Source organism: Loxodonta africana, chromosome 8, assembly GCF_030014295.1.
Source record: "Loxodonta africana isolate mLoxAfr1 chromosome 8, mLoxAfr1.hap2, whole genome shotgun sequence".
In the NCBI taxonomy this organism is placed as follows: Eukaryota; Metazoa; Chordata; class Mammalia; order Proboscidea; family Elephantidae; genus Loxodonta; species Loxodonta africana.
In genome coordinates, this window is record NC_087349.1 from 121,987,678 (window position 1) to 122,010,074 (window position 22,397).

The 22,397-nt window shown below is 57.0% G+C and overlaps 1 protein-coding gene across 6 annotated transcripts in view; it reads right to left on the bottom strand.

The window, feature by feature from the left end:
• Positions 1-21,586, bottom strand: part of LDB3 (LIM domain binding 3) — a 67,686-nt gene extending 46,100 nt beyond the window's left edge. For 2 of the 6 annotated variants that reach the window (XM_064290306.1, XM_064290303.1), the window contains exons 1-6: positions 21,473-21,586; positions 12,100-12,251; positions 11,470-11,545; positions 6,173-6,195; positions 4,890-5,093; positions 88-257 (exon numbers count right to left, since the gene is read on the bottom strand). In XM_064290306.1, the coding sequence (XP_064146376.1) occupies positions 88-257; positions 4,890-5,093; positions 6,173-6,195; positions 11,470-11,545; positions 12,100-12,251; positions 21,473-21,565 (718 nt within the window). In that variant the 5' untranslated portion in view covers positions 21,566-21,586. Of the gene's footprint in view, positions 1-87; positions 258-4,889; positions 5,094-6,172; positions 6,196-9,787; positions 10,117-11,469; positions 11,546-12,099; positions 12,252-21,472 lie in introns of all 6 variants that reach the window. The other 4 variants (XM_064290304.1, XM_064290307.1, XM_064290305.1 and 1 more) reach the window with 2 other exon arrangements.
• Positions 21,587-22,397: the final 811 nt, after the last annotated feature.

The window sequence follows — 22,397 nt, forward strand, 5'->3', positions numbered from 1 at the left end:
GCTTCCGGAGACCGCGGAGTAGGGTCCAGGTGCCCTCAGGGCCCTTGGCACCTCCTATTCCGCTTTTACCCCAAGGCCCTCACTTACTGTACTCTGTTCCTGTCATCTGGGCCAGGATGCGGAAGGAACGAGACTGCAGGTTAGAGGAGCGGCGGGCCCACTCATCGGCCTCCTCTTCTGGCTTGTTCTGGTTCTTAATCACAGCCTGGTACACAGGCGAGGCACTGTCCACAGCCAGGTCTTTAACAGGAAGACTCCTGCAGTACAGAAAGAGGCCATCAAAGGGGGCTAGGCTGGAATCATCTCCCTACCTCCCCCCACCCCCGTGTCTGTGGTCTCTTCCCAGGAGGCCCTTTCCCTCTGCTGAGAACCTATGATGGCTTGCCTGGGTCCTCGGTGCTCTAGGTGGTCACGATCAGGCAGTGAGTCCTCTCCCTCGAGGTTCAGGAGGCCGAGAGCCCTCCTGTCCCCCCCACCCCAAGCTAACTCCTTTCAGGCCTGTGCCCCCGCCCTGTGGGAGGGGTACTGGATCCTCTTTAAGGAAGAAGGCAGAGATGGTCCTCTGAAGTCATTTCAACCTTCCTGAGCAGACTGTGTATCTGGGGCTGGGTGGGGACAGGGGGACTCAGAGGCCTCCTCAGGCTGGAAGCTCGGGCTTCCTCACACCTTTGGATCTAACTAAACAGGGAGCACCAATGCTGTGACCACCATGGAGGGGGGCCGGGGGCTCCAGCTCAGCCAAGAACAGGCAGGCTCGGCAGGGAGGCGGTGTGAGAAACAAGGCAGTAGGGCCCATTCCGGCCCTAGCACTGCCAGCCCAGACAGCGACGGTTCCTGACCTGGGAATGTTGGGAGTGGAACTGCAGGGAGGGTCACCAGTGCTCTGCCCAGGGCAACACAGTCTTTTAATGAAGACCTGGAGACTTTGCCTTCAACTTTCAGGGTCTGGCACATAGCAGCTGCTCAGAAGCTCTCAGTTGAATGAATAAATCCTACATCAGAGTTGGAAGGGACCCCAGAGCCCCTTGGGTCCAGTGCCTCCCAGCCCAGCTGGACTGCAGGGTAGCAAATGATCAAAATTTTGCAAGTGTCCACTCAACTGGCTGGGAGGGCCAGGGATCCAGGCTGCCAGTCCCCCATCCCCCAGAGGTCAGGGTAGGCTGAGGCAAAGTTCACAGCAGCAACAGCTGCCTCCCCAGTGGTCCAACCCTTTCTTCTTACAGGTGCTGAAAGTGAGGTCCAGAGAGGCCAGCTGACTAGCTTCAGGTTACAGCTGTAGGGGCCCCATTATGCTAGAACCCAGGCTTCCCGACCCCCAGCCCAGTGTCCTTTCCACCAGGCCTTTCTTAGTCATGAGGACTCAGGAAGGCCATTCCTGTCTACCAGGGTCTTACACAAACCTGGAGACATGGCCTAGCCCAAACGCTCGCCCTGCCAAGTACCCCTGCCTGCCTCTATACTCTGCTAAGGGCTAGTTGGCCAGGAGAAGGAACTTTCCAGTACCCATGTCCTCCACCCTCTCTCCAAGCAGCTGGACAGAAGAATTGACCTAGTCTCCCATGGAACTAGGTTCTCAGGATTGGTCCCCTGTGCCTGGCTTAGGGTTGGCCATGAGAGTAGAGGTAGAGAAAGATGACAGTTGGGTTGAATTGCCCCTACTTCCCTGAAGGCTCTGCCCTGGCCCAGAGATCTACAGGTACCAGCAGCCTGGGGTTGGGCACAAGCAGAGGAGACCAGCAGATCCTGCTAGGGTCCAGCCAGGGAGGGGCCCAGGGAGCAAAGAAGAGCATGGGATTTCTCTGGGGAAGCCATTTCTGGCACAGGGAGCAGTCTCAAGGGTTCCTAAAGCAGAGGCTGAATCTGCTGAAGTCCTTGGCTGAGAAGGGCAATACAACAGGAAGGCACGCTAGGACACCAGGTCCTGATTCCTGGCCCGTGACGAGTTGAGGGAGGGAGGAAGTGTGGATTGTGCCATGGGAGAGGGAAGGTGAGGTTCCTAGTTCAGGCCCTGCCCTTGAGCCTGACTACACAGAGCTTTGAGGTCAGCAGATGGAATACGTTTGCTGCCATTTTCTTGGAACGTGCCCTTGAAGAGCTCCGCTTCTCGTTCCTGAGCTTCAAGGGCAAGAAGGCAGCTCGGAGAGAGCCCTGGGGACTCCACATGATTGGCTTTGCTTCCCGCCACGCTGGGCAGAGGCCAGGAGCTCCTGCTGCTGCTGTGACAGAGACTGCAGTCAGATGAAGGAACTGCTATGCTCAGAAAGGACATTTAGAGAGAAGGTGACACAGGCCCTGTGCCCTGTGACCCTGGGTTAGAGGCCTCTCTCTGGAGCCGTTTCCCGTCTGCTCTCCATGCCACAGTGAACACTCTATAGTCGCCACGACAACAAGGTCCCCTCTGCACACTGCCCTCAAATCTGACTCATCTTTCACCTCCCATGGGTGGTCCTGACAGGCGCTGGCTTCCACAGATTCATCTCCCAGGAAGATTCTGGGGAATAGCCTCCAAGTGGCCCCCTTGCCACCCTCTGTCCCTGAAGAAGGGTCCAGGGCGGATTCTGACATCCAGGTCTATGCCTTCTCATCGCAGATAGGAAAGGTGGTAGGGGAGCCTCCGCAAAGCATGGCAAGGAGAACACACGATACAACCCCAGCTTTGGGGGGGGGGGCAGTATGAGTGTCATTACTGTGATTTCTGTGGCTGTAGAAACGTTATTTGGGGACAACCCCAAAAGATAAGTCCTTGCCTGTACAGGCTGTGAGGTCGATGCGAGGAAGAACATGGACAGAGCCACTGACCACTGGTCTGCATACATATCCCACCAACCCCACATGCCATATCGCAACCAGACAGACGATGGGACAGACACCATGGGGTCTACTTACACCAGCGGCGATGCCCTGCCAAGCAGAGGAAAACCCAGCAATGGGTGCATGTCCATCATGGGAGGGCAGAGGGGCGGAGCGCACACAAGAGAGCAGACATGAGTTATAGGAACGAGGGCGGATAAAGGAGGAAGAGAGAGAGACAAAAAGAAACCGGTCAGTGAGGAAGGAACTGAGGACATTAACAGAAATGGAAGCAGCACTTCTTACCCGCCATCACGGCACCACGTGGCTGAGTTAAAAAGAACAGGAAAGGATGTTGCTTTCCAGGCACAGGAGGGGAGGGGAGGAGGGGGGGGGAGGGGGAGGAGGGGGGATGGGAAAGGCTCCCTGGAAGCCTGGATTAGAACAGTGGTGCTCTGTGTTCCAAAAGTCGGTGGTGCCAAGTGATAGCAGTCTTTTCCCAAGGGGTGCAGAAAAAATACAGTTAGCGAAGAGCACTTCTGCCCTTACTTTCCACTTAACTTCCCTCAGGTGACCGTTCCTACTTTGGAGAGCACACCAAGGACACACGTGACGGACAAATGTTAATAGGAAATCCCGTTAGCTCTTGGGCTTAGCTAGGCAGCCTTGGTTTTCTGGGTACACATGAGCTAAAGATTGCGTCTTTAAACTCGCATGGCCATGTTTTCGGCTTTGAGATGATGGAACTAAATAAATCAACATCTGAAGTTTTGCAAATAGCTGGAGCCCTGATCCAGGTTCGAGACCCACAGCTGTAAGGTCGCTATGAGTCCGAATGGGCTCAACAGCAACAGTTTTTTTTTCTGCTCCAGGGCAAGCGATCACTGCTCTCTGGTGGCCGAAATGAAGTACTGCTGATTCCGAGGCCTAGCGACCCTATAGGACAGAGCAGAACTGCCCCATACGGTTTCAAGACGAGGCCACTGGATTCAAACTGCTGACACTTTGGTTAGCAGCCAAGCTCTTAACTACTGTGCTGCCAAGGCTCCTCCAGCTCTCTAGGGCCAGGCGAGCCTTGGAAGTCCGCAACAAGGCTCCATCCTCTGGCCTCTCTGGAGCCTGACCCCTATAATGTACATCAAGGCCACAGGGACTGGGTTCTGGAAAGGCCAAGAACTAGACGAGGTTTCTGGGACTTTTAACCCCTCCCTTCCTCTTACAATATCCATTTTACCTAACTTCAGGGGAAAAAAATGCACAAACATCATTTTAAGACTTCTTGCCTTGAGCTGTTGGGAATACTGACCTAAGGATAAGATGTTGCCCAAAGAAATAATCAGCCTGTTCTGAAAGTCAACAATGGTATTCCCAACTAGAAAAATGGGACTCTGTGCGTATGTGTGTGTGTTTGACAGAGACAGAATAAGAGACAGAAAGAGAGATACAGAGAGACAGAAAGACACACACATAAGTCCCCGTTAAGGTTTGCATTATCAGCAGTTTCATCTACAATTTTCAGCCAACTCTCTCCCTACTCAACTCTTAAGTTTCATTAGCTGATGGGCACATCCCAGGAACCAAAGATGTCCTAAATCCTGCCTGAGGGCGGGCTTCCCTAGGGCAAACAGGAGGAGAGAGGTGCCCAGTCCTGCGTGCATCCCAAGCTCTGCAATGGGGTTGACTGCCATCAACACCCCTTGAATGGTTGGTCTGGAGGTCCCTTTCCAAATAAGAAACTCAATTAGGTATTTGAATAAGACTCTCATCGCTGTAAGAACGCAGCAATTTACCCCCAAAGAAAAGCTTAGCTATGAGAAGGCAGTCCCTTGTTAACAGGATTCTAGAAGTTCCCTTCTAAACCAACCCCCTCATGGAGCCTTCTCCAAGAAGATTTCTCCAACCTTCTCCTAAAGCTGATCTTGCAGTAGACTCTGAAGAGAGAACCACCATGTTCTGAGCACCGTAAGGCCCACCGCACGGGAAAGAAAGCTGGCCGGATGCCTACAGATCTGGTGGCACGCAGTGGCCTCCGCTGGCGATGTGGCCCCGCTGTGCTGGCGGAAGGCGGTGACCCATGGTGCAGGAGGGGAGGCGCTTACCCACTGAAGTCACTGCCCTGGGCCTGGGCCTGCCCAGCAATGGCGTCCATGATGGCGTCTTGAGAGTACATGCTGATGGGTGTGTTGTACTGCGCGTGGATAATGGTCGCTTTGCCTCCCAGTCCCTTCACCTCTATGGGCTTGTGGGTCGACAGGGCGGAGTCCTTCAGTGCACTGGGGTTGAAGCGTTCCTGGTAGTCGGCGCTGGGGGGGAGGGGTGTGTGAGGAGCAGGATGGGAGGGAAGTGGGGAGGAGGAGGAAGGAGAAAATGGCCCCGGGGGTGGGGGTGGGGGTTACAGAGAAGGTCTGGGTAAGGATTGCTGTTGGTGGCTGTGAGGGATCTCCCAAAGCCGAGGCCCTAACTCCCAAGTGGGCTCCCCAAGTCCCTCTGACTGTGGGCCAGGCTGGTGTGCCAGGCTGGTGTGGTCAGGAAAAATCCTCGACCGCCGCCCAAAGCCCTTGGAAGGTATTTCTTGCCCATCTCTCCAAAGCGCCCTGCAGACTCAGGCTCAGCCTGAGCTACCGCCGAGGGGCAGGAGGGGGCGCCAGGCATCGAGCGATCTCTCGCCACACACAGCCGGGAAGCAGAAAGGGCTGGGGAAGTAAGGGGACCGGGTGGAGGTGGGGTGGGGGTGGGGGAGGCGACAGGAGCTGGCTACGCGCGGGAGGCAGCTGGAAACCCAAGCTGAGTCCAGAGCACCCCAAAGGCCAGAAGCAGCCCCACGGGGCAGCCCCACAGGGATTCTGAGCGCAGGCTCCTCCACGAAGGGAGTGGGGTTCGTGGCACCGGCCACCGCCTGGGCGGCCCGGCCTCTGCTCCTCAGCCGCTTCCGGGAGCGTGCCTTCTTCCGTCGGGCAGGGCTCAGGCTCCAGTATAGCTGGCTGTGTGGTCCAGGGAAAGGTGTGGCTGCCAGCGGCGACCCCCACAAGACCAGGGGCAGCCTCTTCGGAGGGTCCTGCCCAGGCAGATATATCCTCCAGGTGCACCCAGAACATGGTTTCATCATGGCGCTCCACCCACTACCCACAAAGCCAGCCTGCAGTCTTAAGCAGATGCAGCACGACGTTGGGAACTAAAGGGCTGGTCCATCAGAGGGAGCCCGCCGCCCTCCCCAAATGCCTCCACTCCAGACGGGCAGCTTCCCCCACATGCAGGCTCATCAGGGACACTCTGCACCCCATGGACACATGCCAACACAGGCTCACGCTGTCCACACCAAATATACAAAGGCGCATGCTCGGATAAGCCGGCGGGCGCACACACATGCTTTCTTGATACTAACTTGGCTGGAGAGTTGACTACCACCTGTGGGAGAGAGAAAGCGCGAAGAAGATGGAGCAATCAGAGTGAGAAACTGCCCAGGGTGGGACTGTTGGGTCGTGCTCAGATTGACCCTGGTGGAGGCAGAGCCAGCTGGAACTGGCTCTGGATGAGGGAGGGTGCAGCCATTGGAGCCAGGCCATGGCCTGGGGACCCTCAGTTTGGGTTAGAGATGCTGACCACAGCAGCATGTCCCCCTCAGGGGTCTCCAACAGCCTCAGCTTTTCAGGGGACAAGTTGTTCTTGTCCGTCTTCATTGGCACTCATTGCTACACATGGGAAGCTCCACCCCCTCCCGCCCCCAACCTGGCTGCTGATCCCAGAGAGGAAGCTGGGATGCACATAGGATCAACCGTGGTTTCTAAGTGAAGGGCCAAAGTCCGGGGGCTCTGGACTTACCCCGTTTAGTAGGGGGCAGCTCTGGTGGCTCTGTTCACCTTAGCGGGAGTTGTGTGTGACGCTTACCCACAGCTCCAGGACCTGCCCTCTCACTGTGGAGGGGCAGTGAGGCAGGGCTGCAGGAGTAGGGGAGGCTAGAGGAGAGGTCCAGCCTTGCTGCAGGAAAGCACCCCACAGAGGCAGCCCAGCTTAGAGGTGATGAGAAAGACTGGGGTCCCCTACACCACGCCGTTATCCAAGAGTGAGCATCCTGCGAGTGCATTTTGCCCCGTCTGGACCCCAAGGCAGAGGGAGTGTGGAAGGTGGCAGCTGTGCCCCCTGACTCTGCCACCTCCCCAGATCTGCCCACCATCTCTCAGCCAGGATCCTGGGGAGCCAGGACAATGCCAGGGGGTCACCAGCCCCAGACAGCCTTGCAGTGGCCCTGCTGAGCCCTAGGCCTGCCACTGTCTCAGAGCTGATAAATTTCCGTCTGTCCTCCCAGGCTCAAAATAGCTGCTGGTGGAGCTATATTAGGAAGGGGCTAGGCAGGCACAGAGCTTCCATTCTGACTCCATTTTTGGCCAGTGCTGACAGCTGCAGTCAGCTCTTGCCCTGACAAGCCCAGTGCTTCCTGCAGAGGGCAGTGTTGGCCCCAGGGGCTGCCTCTGCCTTTCCCTGGGCAGCCAACTCTCTCTAACCAGGCATGCAGATTGGCATTGATTTCTGCCCCCTACTCAGCTTCAGTCCAAGGACCTAGAGGCTAGGATGGTTGCAGTAGTCACAGCTCAGGGAGGACAGGGAGGAGCCAGCGCTAAGGTCTTAGGGAGGATAAGCCAAAGATGCAAGACCTGCCCTTGTACCAAGTGGCACAAGGGACACTGTCCTCTAGTGCCAGCCCCAGAAAGGATGGGAGAGAAGGAGGTAACAGGAATGCTCAGGCCTGGCTGCCCTTCCACCCCATCTGTTCTTCTCCACTCCTCCCCTGAGGATGCAAGCCTTGAGTGGGATCATATTACACGCTGCCCAGAGGAAAATGTAGGGGAAGGTGCTTCCCTTTGGAGCCAGACAGAACAGAGTTCAAATCCTGTCACTGCCTCTTTCAAGGGCTGTGACTCTGGGCAAGTCCCACCCCCACCCCCATCTCAGCCTCAGTTTTCTCATTCCTAAAATTGAGATGACAGTGCCCAGCCTGACAGTGCAGACAAGATGGGATCCAGAGGGTAAAGCCCTCAGCCTGGGGTAGTGTGCAGCAGACGGATGCGGCCATTAGCATTTGCTGACCCTGTCACCTTCAACCCCGACAGTGCATATCACTTAGCTAAGGAGGTGACCTCAGCCAGCAGAGGCTATGCTGGGGTAGTCTGGATCAGAGACTATGACTCTTCCTGCCATCATGGCTCCAAGACAGGGGCCGCATTCAGCAGCCACCGGCTTTCACTCACGGCGGAGCACCCCATCCTCATTCCCCAGCACGCCTTCCCTGGGAGGGGACTCTTGGACTCTGCTGCTCTGAGTGTCAAGTAATAATTTACACACTTATTTTGGGAAACCTCATGGCTAACAGAAGAGCATCTCAGAGTCACGGGGCTTCCCCATGCAGGTTGGTAGGTCCTTGTCTTAATACAGGGTGGAGTCAGGCAGACCCAGGTGCCCAAGGTGTGACCTTGGGACAAATTACCCAAGTTCTCTGAGCCTCTATTTCCAAGCTGTTAAGTGGGGGAAATAATGCCTGTCTCTGAATTTGCGGAGAGTTGTGTGAGATAAAGCTTGTGAACTGCTTAGCTGGCCCCCAGCCCAGGGTGAAGGCTCAGTGAGCGGAGACATTACGATTACTGCAGGTGGGCCTCACAGGGGTCCCAATCTACCCAGCAAGACCTCCTTTCCCAGGGCCATTGTCAGAGAGGAAGAGGAAGGGCCTCCAGCCCATCAAAGGAGGCCATTTCTGTTCTGCCACCCCCTGAGTTTACTGGCGAAAACCCTTTACAGCCTGGGGAAGGCAGTGGGGGTGGAAGGTAATAAGGCTGTGCCACCTTGGGTCCAGGAAGTCAGAAGCCCAGATGCTCAGGCCATGTCATGTCAGAGACCAGCTTCACCCAGGATCCCACAAAAAGCCAGGAGAACTGGGGGAGCTGGGGTCTGGGGCAGGTGCCTTCTTTAGCCATGGTAGGGGGAAGGGTGTGGGCTTGGGCCAGGCTGACCCAGGTTCCAATCCTGGCAGTGATGATGCCAGGTAGGTGGCAGACACAGAGCTCGGTGTTTTACCTGTACTGTCTCATTGACTCACCAGATCCTTACACTAACCTGTGACATTGACAAAGCGGTTCTGCCAGTTGTACAGACAAGTAACCTGAACCCCTAACCACCAGACTGCAGTGCCTTAACTCTGCCTGTTCTGCCTCTGGAAAACAGAGATCATTATATGATGGCCCAGGCTACGATGGAGTTTAAAATAACAAGCGTGAAGGTCTTGGAGATGTGCCTCGTGTGACTTCCCTCAGCCCAGGTGCAACTCCCAACTCCATGTTCTTTTAATTCCTGTGCTTACAGGGTCCCCAGCTAGATGGCAGGGTGGGGTGGAATGGGCTGCTTTTCTCCTCCACAGCCCCTTTCTCCTCGGGAATCTGCTGCTTTGCTGCCCCACCCTGGCCAGGATCAGTCCTGCAACCTGCTCTCCTCTCCTAACTCTCCATATTTAGCTCAGGTGCTCCTCCTCCAGGCAGCCTTCCCAGACCACTCCCAGCTGTACAGAACCCACACTGTTACCTCTCTAGATCTTCCCCACTTCTGTCTCAGGCCTTCCAGAGGGCAAGGACCAGCATGTGTCCTTCCCCATAGCTCCTGGGGACAGCAGTCCTATCCTGAGGGGTGGCCTGGTCTGTCAGTTTTGAGAGTCAGAGTCTCCTGCATTCAAATTCTGGCTCAGCCACTTAATAGCTAGACAGCTGGACCACCACTTAACCTTCTCTGAGCCTCAGTTTTCTCATCTGCAAAATCTTGCATGTTACCCTGAGAGTGGCTGAGTAAAGCAATGATGAGTCTGCTCACAGCACATGCCAAGAAGGGACCATGGCTTTTGTTGCTCTCAGCCTGCACTGCCTCATGGGCTTGGGGGCAGCTGGATGAGGCAGGCCTCCGCGGAGCACCAAGGACTCAGGTTGCCATGAGCACTGTGGAGAGCTGCACACCCGTTACCTACCCTCCTGGGAGTCCAGCACCTGAGGCCTTCCCTCGGAGGCTCAGCTGATACATCTGAGCCATCTCTCTCAGGGTCTCTGCCGAGTACAGGCCAATGGGGTTGTTATACTGCCTTGGCTGTCTCGAGCCCTGTGGGACTTTCGGGCCCTCTGGGCTGCCCCGTGGAGGGGAGGGGTCAGAGGCCCCCGTGTGGGAGAAGATGGAGGTCTGGGAGAAGGAGGAGCTCAGGTTCTGTCTGAGCTCCATCGTGCCCAAGGTGCCTGGGCTGGCCCGCGCCTCGGGGCTGGGACTGGGCACCGCCAGACTGCCGTTGGTGTCCAGAGCAGGGTCCTGGCACAGGGCAGCACCATGCAGGGGAGAGAGAAGACAGTGTTAGAAATGTGGATACCTGAAATAGAGGTGTTAGTGTGAGCACCCAGCGGCCATACCCCTGCAGCCTGGAGCGCCTGCTCAGAGCTGAGAGGGGCCAGACAGGCACCTGGAAGAGCAGGGCTTTGTAGAGAGGAGCGAGGGCAGCACCAGCTTCTGGGCCCCCAGGCTGGTATCCACCTGGGCAAAAAGCAAAGCCCTGCATAGAAAACCAAGCCAAGCCTGCCTGTGGGGCCGGAAGAAGGTAGGTGTGAGGCTCAGGGGGTGGTGGGGTGTCACCTCCATCCTACGTCTGCTCATCCCCCTCTGAGATGCCCTCACATAGCCAATAAGGGGCCCCGAGATTTGGCTCCCCTCCCTTGGAAAACCTAGGCATCCTGGGCCCCCGGGCTGACTGGGAGCAGGTGGGGTAGAGGGGAAGCTAAGGAAGTAGTTGGGCTGGCATTTGGTTCCCTTGGTCCACCTCTGCAATGTCTGCCAAGCAGCCTTCTGCCCAGTCCCCCAAAATGTTACCTACCCTGAACCCCAAGTCAATCTCTCCTTCCCTCCATGAAGTCTTTCTGCCCAGGCTGCGGGCCATGCATTTCTTTTCCCCTCTCTCTACTTAGCCATGGCCCAATCCTACCCTACTCAGAGACTAGGTCACTCTGAGGTCACACAGGTGGGGGCCGTGGGGGGACCTCCCAAGCAGGGATGGGCTGCTTGGCCAGAGCGGGGTGGGTAGTGAGGTCTAGCAGACAGGGCTCTGCCTCTTTGGTCACTGTCAGCACTGCCATATGGATGTGCACTGGACATGTCCTTGCTGGGGCCAGGGAAAGAAGCATGGAGGGGCAGGTGGGGAAATGGAAACCAGAGGGAGAGATGGTGTGCTGGAGGAGAAATCCCTCAGGCCAGCAGGCTCCTACATGCCTGGGATCCCCCCTGGGGTGGCTGGCCCCAGCTGAGCCTCTAGCTTTCCACACCCTTCATGCTGCTCCTGCCCAGCCCCCTCAGGCAGTTGGGGATCAGAGCCTCCTGAGCACTTGTCCCCATGTTGCTGGGAGGATGACTCTCTACTGAGAACACTGCTGCCCATGCTGGCTTCCTGTCAGCCTGTCATGACTCCTGAGGGTGACGGTAGGAGCCAGGGAAGGGGCTTGAACACCCTGTCCTCGAGGGCCTGCCTCACCTCCCATGATCAGCCATGGCAGGGGCAGGAGGCAGTCAGGGCAGATGCTGCTTCCTCACCCCAGTTGGGCCAGCAAGGGGCTGGGCCAGGCAGGCCAGGAGCATGGCTGAGAGTAGGCCCGCTGCCCGCTGACAGTCAGCACCTACCTTCTGGTGGGGAATCACTGGCAGAGGGGACTGGACCTGGGGCGCAGCCGTGGAGATGGGAATGGGGCGCTTCGACCTGAAGAAGCCAGAAATGGGACAAAGTGAGGACAGTGGTTCTTGGGGCCAGGAGCTCCCCTACCTGGGCAGGGCTGGTGAGGGGAGCAAGTGAGACTGGGCAACAAAGTCAGAGGGCCTAGGTCTATGTTCACTCCCATGGCCAGGGTCCTTCCTGGAAGGCACTGGGCCTGGCCGTGATGGAGATGGCAATGCCCTGGAGTCTCTGGGTCTGCACCCATGGGCTGCTGCTACCTTCTTGGGAGGTTGCCTGGGAATAGCAGGAGGCAGAATATGAGCTTTGGAGCCAGAAAATCTGGCTTCCAGGCCCCCACTGACCCCTCACCATGGGTGCAGCCCCTGGCTAATCCTGAGTCTCACTAAGTGAGGCAGTAATGGCACTGACAGAGCAGGCTTGGTCCTTCCTCTGGTACAGAGGCGGCACTTACCTCCTCACACAGCCTTTAGCACAGGGCTGGCCCATGTGGTTGTTACTGGACAGTCCCTCCCTTGGCCCTGATGCTCTGATCCCCAAGCCCTCCCAACCCTTGCCTGCTTCAGAGAGCTGCCACCTACTTCTGCAGGGTGAGGCTCAGGTTGTAGCTGGCGGACTTGATCTTGTTCTGGGCCTCCAGGTGGGTCATTGTGTCTGTGTTGACGCCGTCAATGGCCACCACAAGGTCTCCTTGGCTGAGCTGGGACTGGGCTGCCTTGCTGCCCGGAGTGATCTAAGAGGGCAGGAGAAAGGGCGTGAGCTTATGTAAGGAGGCATCAACCAGTCCTCAGGTAAGAGTAGAGGCCCGTTCTTTGTCTTTTCTTCACTGTGGCCAGTAGTGGCTGCTCCCAGCGATGTCCTCTTCCTGAAACACAGTGGCCCCACATTTCCCAGCACTTGTATCTAGTGGCTAGCTCTGACCTGTGGAATGTGGTGAAAGCTGTGCACACCACTTCTAGATCTGCCCCTAGTGCTGGGCCTACGATGCTCCACACTTTCTGCTTGGCAGCTGACTGGATGCAGAGAACCCAGAGGAGGATGGTGGAAACACCAAGAGGAAGGGACCTGGATCCTGGAGTCGTTGCTCGAAGGAGAGGTGACTTAAGGAGCAACCACACTGCACCTTGCATGGGTGAGAAATAAACTTTTCTGATGCTAAGCCATTGAGACTTGGGGGCTGTTTGTTACGTCAGCCTACTCTAGCGCCTTCTCCCAGCACACTGTGGAGCTCCAGTAGGGAGGGAAGACATGGGAGGGAAGACTCATCACCGCCCCTGTGATGCTTCTGGGTCAGCAGGCAGGAGAAATGCACCTACACATTTACTGTGTTGTAGTGCGGGTGCTTAGTGCTACCATTGAAGGTGGCCAGAGTGTTGGGGAACACTTAGTCCTACCTAGGGAGAACAGGGGGCTCCACAGACCAGGGCAAGGTTGGCTGGGAAATGTGGCAGGGCTTGGTGCTCGGTGGTCACTTCATACTTCCAGAAGAGGGAGTGCACGTTGGGGACCAGTTTCCAAATCCTGCATTCCTATGACGTCACAGGGTCTGGTGGCCCTGCCCCCTGTGACCTGCCCCCTGGATTTTCTGCCCCAGGAATGCCCAGGGAATGTCAGGAATGCCCCAAGAATGTTACTTAGGATGCCACAGTGGCTCAGACTCCAGTCCCAGTGACATCATGCACAATGCGAATTCTGCACACCCAGCCCTCAGTAATATCAGCCTCATACCGTGGTGACCTACCCACAGTGATATCACAGGACATGCAAAATTCTGGAGGGCCTAGTGACATCATCTAAAATGATTTGCTGGAATGTGATGGAGCACCACCCCTAAAGATAGCTCATGGGCCACCCTGGGGACTCTGCCCCCAGCCCTGGTGGTATCATGTGGAACGCCATGGGGACTTGGCCCCCCCACCACCATGGTATCATGTGGAATGCCATGGAGGCGCTGTCCCTGCTGACATCATAGAGAATTAACTTATGACCTGACCCCATGGCATCATGTGGAGGCCCTCCATGACATTATGTGGAATGCCATGGAAGTCCTGTCCCAGGATGACATCATATAGAATAGCTTTATGACCTGACATGATATCATGTGGAATACCATAGAGGTCCTATTGCCAATGATATCACAGGAAAGAAGAGCCTCTGGGAGCCCCCCCAGCTGTGACTGGAGGGTGTCCCTTGGCTTTTCCTCTTCCACATGCCCACCAGTCAGTTCTCCTGGCTTCTCTGGAGCACATCCCAGTCATCTTCCTGGCTACACCCGAGACAAGGCTGGCTCCTAGGACTGGCAGAAGCCAGATTCTGGCTAAGGTCTGGGACCATCCTAGAAGGAGCCTAGCCAGAGAGGACCTAAGGACCATCCCATGCTTCACGTGCGGAGTCTGGGATGGCCTCTGGCCAGGCTTTGGGCTTGCAGACACACGGCTGGAAGCCTCCTGGAAGGCCCCTTCACAGGGAACTCCCATCCTTGGTGACTCTGGGCCCAGGCCAAAGCAGGTCGCCCTGTAGTACCCAGTTCCCAGTCCATCCCAGATCTACTCTAGAGGGTAGCCCAGGGATTGAATGGCTTCTGCTTAACCGCACAACTGGTCACAGAAACACTGTCCTACACCATACTAGTAATAACAGCAAGACAGTAGAGCCCTTGCCAATTACCACTGACCAGCCATTTCAGCCCTAGGGACTATGGCAGTGTTTAAGACACTGACCACGTGTGCTCAGAGCCCCCCCCCAACCCTGAATCTGCTGAGAGAGGGCAAGGACAATAGGGAAATATCAAGGTTGCCAGGAAGCTGTATCATCTGGTTTCCAAAGTTCAGCCTGCTTCCCAGGCTCACATAGGGACATACTAGAACTACCTGGGACTTTTCAAAATACACACAGCGCTTAGCCACAAGTTCATTGCCATAGAGAGCCTCTACTAATGACAGAAGCATGTTTTCTTCCAGTGTAGGGATTGAGCACAGAGTAAAAACCCCAAACAATATACTTTTCTAGACGGACAGGGGCCTCCTGAGGGCATCTTGAGCTGCCTAGCCAGCCTATCCTGCAGAAAATTGCCTTTCCCTATACCTTCTGGCTTCACATTCAGGACTATGTTATGCCCAACATTTTATTATAAACATTTTCAAACTGAGAAAAGCTGGAAGAATTTTGCAGTGAACACCCAAATCCCTACCACGGCGGTTCTACTATGCCATTTTACCGAGCTTGCTTTATCCCACACCTGTCCCTCTATCCTTCCATCCATCCATCCATCTTATTTTTGCAGCATTTCAAAGACGGTTGTAGACACCAGTTTGTTTGCATTCAAAGTGAAATTTGCAATGCCTCTATTGTCCTGCTGGACTGCCTGGAGCTCTGCAGAGCAGGGCTTCCAAACTATCAAGGCTCCCCCACAACAAGGCTTCACCTAGATGCATCCATCTATAGAGCAGGGGCCATTTATCTATACAGCAGGGAACTTCTGTGTGTGTAGGGGAGGGTGGCTGCAGACCCCAGACAGAGGGGCTGGGCCTATGGCCTGCAGAGGTGCTGTCCTCCAGGCAGGACAGAGGTTGTGTCAGAAGATCATGGATGATGCTGTAAGCAAGGACACCGGAATGACCTCCAAGGGAGGCTGGGGCCAGATCCACTGATGCAAGTGCAGGGCACCTGAAGTGTCCTTCGTTGGAGCTGCCTTGGGGATATCTCCCCCGTAGGCTTGGGCAGGTTAATGTCTACCCTTCCGGTTGGATGTCCAGCTCTTTCCCCTGCCAGGCCCTGCCTTCTGCCCCTTATCCTCAGGTGTGGGCTGTGGTGATTCTTCCTCCTAGGGGAGAGCTCAGCCTCCCCTGGGCCTGGTCAGCAGCCAAGCACCCCAGAGGGGAACCTCCACACCAGCTCCTGGCATGCTGTCCCTGCACCTGCCCCTGCCCATCAGGGCTCAGCTGGTCCAGGCCTTTGGCTGCCCTGGGCAAGGCCCAAGATCCCTCAGTGGGGGCGGGGATGCTGGTATCCTCTTTCAGGGATGGCCTCTTCTAGCTTTGTCCATGTCTTCTTAGAGCAGGAGGCGGGGGCCCCAAAGAGACTGCTCAGCACTCGGGGCAAGGATTGTTAGGGCCCCTCCTCCTGCAGCAAGACCAGCCTGCCTGGATCCCAGGGCTCATGAGAGGGTAGGTGCCGGCGTGACTGATCCAAGCATCTCGTCTGACTGTATATCCCCCTCTTCTTCCTTACCTTGATCCAGAAAAGACCCAAGGTAGCTAAATCCTTGGAGGCTTTTTAAAAATTTTTTATTTCTATCTCCTTTGAGCACATTTAGAAACTCTTTCCTGTGAAAGCTGTCTTCCCATTTCACTCTTCAGTCTTCTTCAGCCAGCAGCCCCTACTCATCGGGGAACCCGCCCTGGGCAGAACCGAGAGACCCCTGATGTCTCATCTTCCCAGAACAGGCCAGCCCCCCGGCCTGAAGGAGTGCCCCTGCCTTACTGGGCTGTGGTCTCAGGGCATCCCAGATGGGGGCATAGGAGTGGCTGGGTGCCCGGGAGCAACTGTGGCGAAAGCCCCCTGCCGGTGCCTGGGAGGGAGGCGGCCAATAGCTAGAGCCTGGGTTTTGGTATGAACTTGATGTGGGGGGTCTAGTTTCTGCCTCCACACCCCTTAGTATAAAGAGAAAGACAATGCCTTTCTTTCGGATTATTGTGAGAATTATGTTAGTAGATAGGGATAATGTAAGGAGAGTGCAGGGCTGAGAAAACTGAAATTCTAAACCAAAGAGGACCTTAGTGCAAACGCTGACCCTGGCCTCTTCCCACGAAGCACCAGAGGGGCTGAAGCTGTCAGCTCACATCCCCTGCTGCTGGCAGAGGGTGGGGTTCCAAGGGGCCGGAGCCTCATGGAGGAGGGGAGAAAAGCTCTGTCCAGGGTCTCAGGGAAACAAGGTGCCCTCCAGGTCTCCAGGTCCACCGTACTATCGGCTCCTATTTCCCCACTTCCCACAGCAGGGAGGGCAGCTGGACTTTGCAGACAGCTCTGGACATCACCCCTATCATCACTCTGGGGTCTCTGGGCCAGTGCACCAGGGCAGAAGGTATTTCTTCCCCTCTATATCTGCCCGTGTACAGGTATGGGACGAAGGGGAGGGCAGGTAATGGGTGCTTATAAAGGTGTGACTTCCAGAATCTTCCTCCTAACCCTCTAGACTGGCCATCCCAGGTACTTCCGCAGGAGCGTTAAGTGGAAATGCATTTTAACATGGAATGATTAAATTACCGCCCTGCTGTGCTTGCTCCCTTCCCATCTGGCCTCCCCTGGGACCTTGCTCCATCCCTCACTCTCTCATTCCAACCTCCTGTCTCCTTGTGGCCCCACCCCCCAACCCCATCCTGGCAGATAAACAAGCCACAGTTTCTTCTATCCTAAAAGCCTTTCCTGTCTTTACTGCTCCACCGAGCTTTTCTGTGTTTCTCTCCCTTTCTTCACACTCAGACTTCTCCAAGAAGTGACCAGCAGGTCCTGTCTCCCGTGTCCCCATCCCTCTCATGCTCAGCTGCCTGGCTTCCATCTCTCGATTTTACACATTCCAATGACTTCCCTGTGCCTAATGCTGGGGTCCCTGCCCACCCCTCTAGATGGCCATACCCTTCTGGAAGTTTTCTCCATCTCTGAGTCTCTGCTGCCTCACCTCCCAGCCACTGTCTCTCTCCTCCTCCTATCCATAGTTCCATCTTCATCCTGGACGCCCCGGACCTCTCTTGTGGGCATGTCACACTCAATGATGCCCAGAAAGCTCTGGTACAATGCACGCCTCCTAGGATGATTCCCAGGAAAGGTGGGGCCTGCCTAGCTCCAGAGGGGCAGAGAAGCTGTGTTTGTGAATAGGAGGGCCCGGAATGGGGGACCTTTGCAATCACGGGAGTCCCGGATGAGAGGGAACCACAAAGAATCGGGAGGACTCTTCCAGGCTGGAGGGCACTCCCGGCCCACCTTCAGGACCCAGCCAGGGTCCTTCTGCCCCCTCCAGAACCCTCACCAGGTCAGGCTGCCCCCAGCTCTGCCCTAGGGCCCAGTCAGCTGAATTTCTGCTCCCTCCAGAGCCCTCGCCAGGTCAGGCTGCCCCCAGCTCTCCCCTGGGGGCCTGTCAGCTGAATTTCTGCCCCCTCCAGAGCCGTTGCCAGGTCAGGGTCAGCTCTGAGCCCCAGGAAGGGGAGTGTGGGAGGAGAGGGCTGGGCTGGGGATTCTCTCAGTATGTGTTCCAGTTAGTGAAGCCAGGCCCTGCAGGAGCCCTCAGAGGCTGGCCTGACCTTCAGCACAGCTATAAACAGCATGGCCTGTCAGCACTGCTAGGCGCTGCCCAAAAAACAGCACACAATGCTCTAGCGGCCTCAAAATTCCAGGAATTGCTGGCAGAGCTACCCCAGAGTAACCTCCATCTATTCCCCTACCCCTCTGTGGGGAGCCCCTGTCCTCAGCATCTCCACTGTGGCTGGGAAAATCTGATAAACACGAAACGGCAGAGGGACCGAGGCCTCTGGGCTTGTGCCCCAGGTGGGCCTATGAGGCCACTGGGGTGAGGCCCTAAGAGGTGGGAGCCATCAAGCAGAGAGGCAGACCTTTGAACTTGCTGGGCCCAACTCAGCCCTGCGACTTCCGCAGCCCCCTGGTGGTTCCTGGCTGAAGAGCAGGCGGACTCTGCTTTCACCGCTGCGTGTTGGAAAGCACGTTCTTATAAGTGCTTTCACGAAGGCATTTTCCCAGGTGAGAAAACAGGCTGAGAGAGGCAAGCTGACTTTCTCAAGGGGGGCAAGCCAGGGGTTAGAAACAAGACGCAGAGGGGCCAGACTCCAGGTCCTGGCCCAGCCTCCGGCCGACCTGGGGCAGGGGTGGGAGCTGAGCCTTTGAGCGGCTCCCTGGCCGCTGCCCCGCCCCTCCCCCACTTCCTGGGGCGCTGGCTGGGGTTGGGCGGGTGGGAGTGAGAGGGCAGCTCCTGTTACAGGCCCAACGCACCTGTCCCGGATAAATTAAGGCATTTCCCCTCCACCCTCCAGTCTCCTCCTGAGCCCTCTTCTCGGGCCCTCAGTCTGTGAACCACCGAAGGGCAGCCTCCTGGCTCCTGCCCACACTTCCTGGGAGGACGTGAGGGGCTGCTCCTGCCCGAGATTGGGGAGGTGGCGGGCGGGGCCAGGGAGCTGCTGCCCTAGCCCTGGGCAGGCGGTTGGGTGGGCTTTCTTACAGGAAAAGCCTGCAGCCAGCTCCTGCAGCTGACTGGTGGTGGGAGCTTTTTTCCAGCCCTTTGGTCAAGGTCAGAGGGGTGAGGTGGGCGGCCATGGGAGCTAGGGGCTTCCCAAGGCCACAGAAGCTCCACCCCATGCCATGTCCCTCTCATAGCAAATGTGGACTTAAGTTAGTCAGGCTCTGAAGTGATAAGGCTCATCCCAGCTCTGCCTGTCTGACCACCCCAAGGACTGTTGGGAATGTGCACAGGGGCTGCCAGCCCCACTGAGAACCAACAGGCTCTGCCTTTACTAATGTCCCCTTTGCAGTAACTTCCACTCGTACCTGCAGCAAAGGCTTGGCCAGAGTGCCCCAACTGCACCCTGCCCTTGCCACAGTGTGGCAAGTGCGTGAGGCTGGGTAGGGGTGGGGTTCTTTCAGAGACACTGGCCCTGCATCCCCTTTGTGTGTGTGTGTGTGGGGGGTGATTCTGCTGTAGAAGGGCCTTGAGAGCCCCAGCAAGACCCCACGACTGAGGCGGGTGGAGGGGGTGGTGTGTTTGCCCCTTCGGTGAGGCACTGAGCTTGGGACGCCCGAGCCCAGGGCATGATCAAGAGGCTCTGAGCCTGGGGAGGGCTTCAGTACTCAGCCCAGCCTGCTTCATGGCCTTGGTGACTTGGTGTGTCCCTGAAGGAAGCCAGTCTCCATCACGTCCATCCCCGAAAGCCCTGCCTGAGCAGCAGGTTCTATTTTTAAATGTCCCTCTAGTCACTGGCTCCAGTACATCCCTACACACTGCCTCCCTGCAGAGAGGACTTTCTTCCTGCTGTCTAGCTTAAGGCCCCTGTGCTGCAATTTAAGCCCTTGGCTGGCTGGGGCCAGGTGGCACATAGACCCTGGGTGAGGTCATTGGCTATCCTGGGTGCCACTGAGCTAGGAGGGCTAATTTCTTTTCCCAGGGATAGGGCAGGGGGCACCAACAGGAGGCCTTGAGGATGGTGGGGTTGGGGGAGACCTGGCCTTGGTCCTGGGTGTGGGAGGCCAGGGACCTGAGAGTCAGGGTGGGCAGTCCACCTCATACAGGGGGAGACCTGCAACAATGGGGTGGGAGCTGTGTAGAGACCTGGGGCGCAGTGTCTCTGGGCTCAAATGCCCACACATCCATAGGAGAGGTGTGCAGGGTTCTGGGCTCTCTTTTCAGTGCAGGTCTGTGGTCTCCAAAGTGGCAGGACTAGAAGGGTAGAGACTCTGGAATAGAATGAGCTGGATCTCCAGCAAAGGATGAAGGGCAAGGCTTTTTCCTTAGACCAGAGCCAGGCCAGCAGCCCCATCCTGGGAGCGTGTGGCTGCTGTAGCTAAGCAGGACTTCTCCTTCTTGGGGTCCCCTCAAGTGCCCACGTGGGTTCAAGAACCAAGACTGCTCCTCCAGGGGGGTTGTTGGCCTCTGACCCTCTGCCACTGTGCTCTGGGCCTCCCCACCTGCATCTCCATCCACCGCATGCCATTCCACATCTTGTAGCAAATGTGGACTTCGGTTTGTGAGGCTCCCAAGTGATATGGGTCATCCCAGCCCTGCCAGGCCTTCCCCAGGTGCCCACTTCAGTGCTTACCCACCCCTGTCCAAAGCAAGTCTTGGCTGCTGTGGTGAAGAAACTGTCTCCCTATGCCCTGGGTAGGCAGCCACCACCCCTTTTGCCATCTGCCACCCTCCAGTCACAGCCTGGGGCCTCATCCTGCCCCTCTTGCCGAGACCAGCCCTGCCAGGTGCTCAGCCTCCACCTTGCTCCATCAGGCAGGGGCTGTCCTAGCCCCTTGCACATCTCACTACCCAGCCTGAGCCTTGGGGCCTTTAGCCCAGCTCTGCCAGGGATTCATTGGGGAGTCCCTTTGACGTGTATTTATTGAACATCTATTATGTTCTAGACACCTCGCTAGGTTCTGGGGACATAACAGTGATGAAAACAAGTCCCTGCTCATAGATAGCTTACTATTGAGTGCATCCTAGCTTACAACATCTCTCTGGGCTGCAGTGGCTCCCGCTGGGCGATGGGAGTTACTTAGATGGACTCCAATGCGGTGTACATTTCCCTTCAGGCATTGCAGGGAGGAGTGGGGGCATGAGGTGAGACAGGCAGCTACACAGCTCGGGGGAGTGGGAAGGAGCTGGCCACCGGTGCATGGTCCCTGGAGGGGCTGGTATCGGAGGTCTGGGAGACAGCAGCTGCTGAAGCCCAGGAGCCATCCAGCTCAGCCCTGCAGTGCAACAGCAGGGCAGCAAAGGTCAGCAGTCTGTCCGTCCATCTGTCCACTCACCTGACTGTCACTGACCTCTCCAAGCTAGGGGTGCTCTCTCCCCAGAGCAGCTGCTCACTTCCAGGGAGCTACTCCAGGCTTGGGGGCACTCGGATCCCATCCTGCTCAGAACGGCTTAGGGAGGTACCATACTCTCTGCCCACCTGCCAGCTCTGCAAACTCAGTGTTTCCTTCTCTACTCAAATCAGCGGCCATCTGCCCGTGACGTTTCCCACTCCTGACTGTCTGGCCAGCTTGGGTGGGCACATGGTTGTGGCCGAGACCAGGGGCCTGAGGCTGGCAGTTATCAGCGAGTTCAGTCCCAGCCCCTGGATGGGGGCTGGAGTGTGCTCTTCTGTCTGAGAGCCTTGGGAGGGCAGACAGAGGGACACACACTCCCCTCCTCCAGTGTGCCCCGCCCCTTACAAGGCCAGGCTGTGGGCAGTGCGCACTCACCCGGGAGATGGTGAGCGGCATGTTGAAGTCCTTGCCCCCCTGCAGGCGGAAGCCCCAGGGTCCGGGCCCAGTCAGGGTCACGCTGTAAGACATGCTGGAGTTGACAGCTGCGGTCTCTGCAGGGAGAAAGAGGTGGGTGAGAGGGTGCTTTGCCTGGAGCCTTATGCACCCTACACCCTCAGCCCATCTCTGCCCCTGGTCCCACCGCTGAGCCTTGCCTGCTCTGTCCCTCACTGCCCAGCCGGGCTGTGTGGAGCTCCTGAGAGGCTCCTAAGAATAGCCGGAGCGAATGCCATCGACACTGATATCTGCCCTCAGCTGCGCCCATAAATGGGCTGTAACCCTACACTGTGCCCGCCCGCCCGTGGCCTCCCAGCCGTGTCCACCATGACTCACACGGCTAATATAGCCCCTGGGGAGGGGTACTCAGCATCCAGCACCCCCAGGGGGCAGGAAGGGGGCACTGGCCAGGTTGGTGATAACACTCTCACCTCTTGCCCTCTGCTTTCTGCTTCCCTTTGTTCCTCTGGGAGCCCAAACTCACTCTCTCTGCTGAGCTACACCCCCAGCCCCCAGGCCCAGAAAGACGGGGTGAGCTCCCCTGGGTAAGGGCTTTGTGGTTGGGGTCTTGGCTGCCCTGTGCACCTGGTGAGGACTCAGGTTGTGTCTTATGGTGGGGGCCCTGATGGTGCCTAGGACTAGGCTGAGCCCCCAGCTGGTTTGGACAATGCTTCAGCACAGGAGACTGGTGACTTGGCCTGGGTTACTCAGGGCTGGACCCTCCACACCTTTGGCCCCTCGGGTCCGGAGAGGCTGCCATCTCCCCCCAGGAACCCCAGCTCAGAGAGGCTAAATGACTTCCAGGGTTACACAGTGGGGAGACCCAGGCTACTCTACAGCCTGGGCTCATTCTGCGGAACTCCAG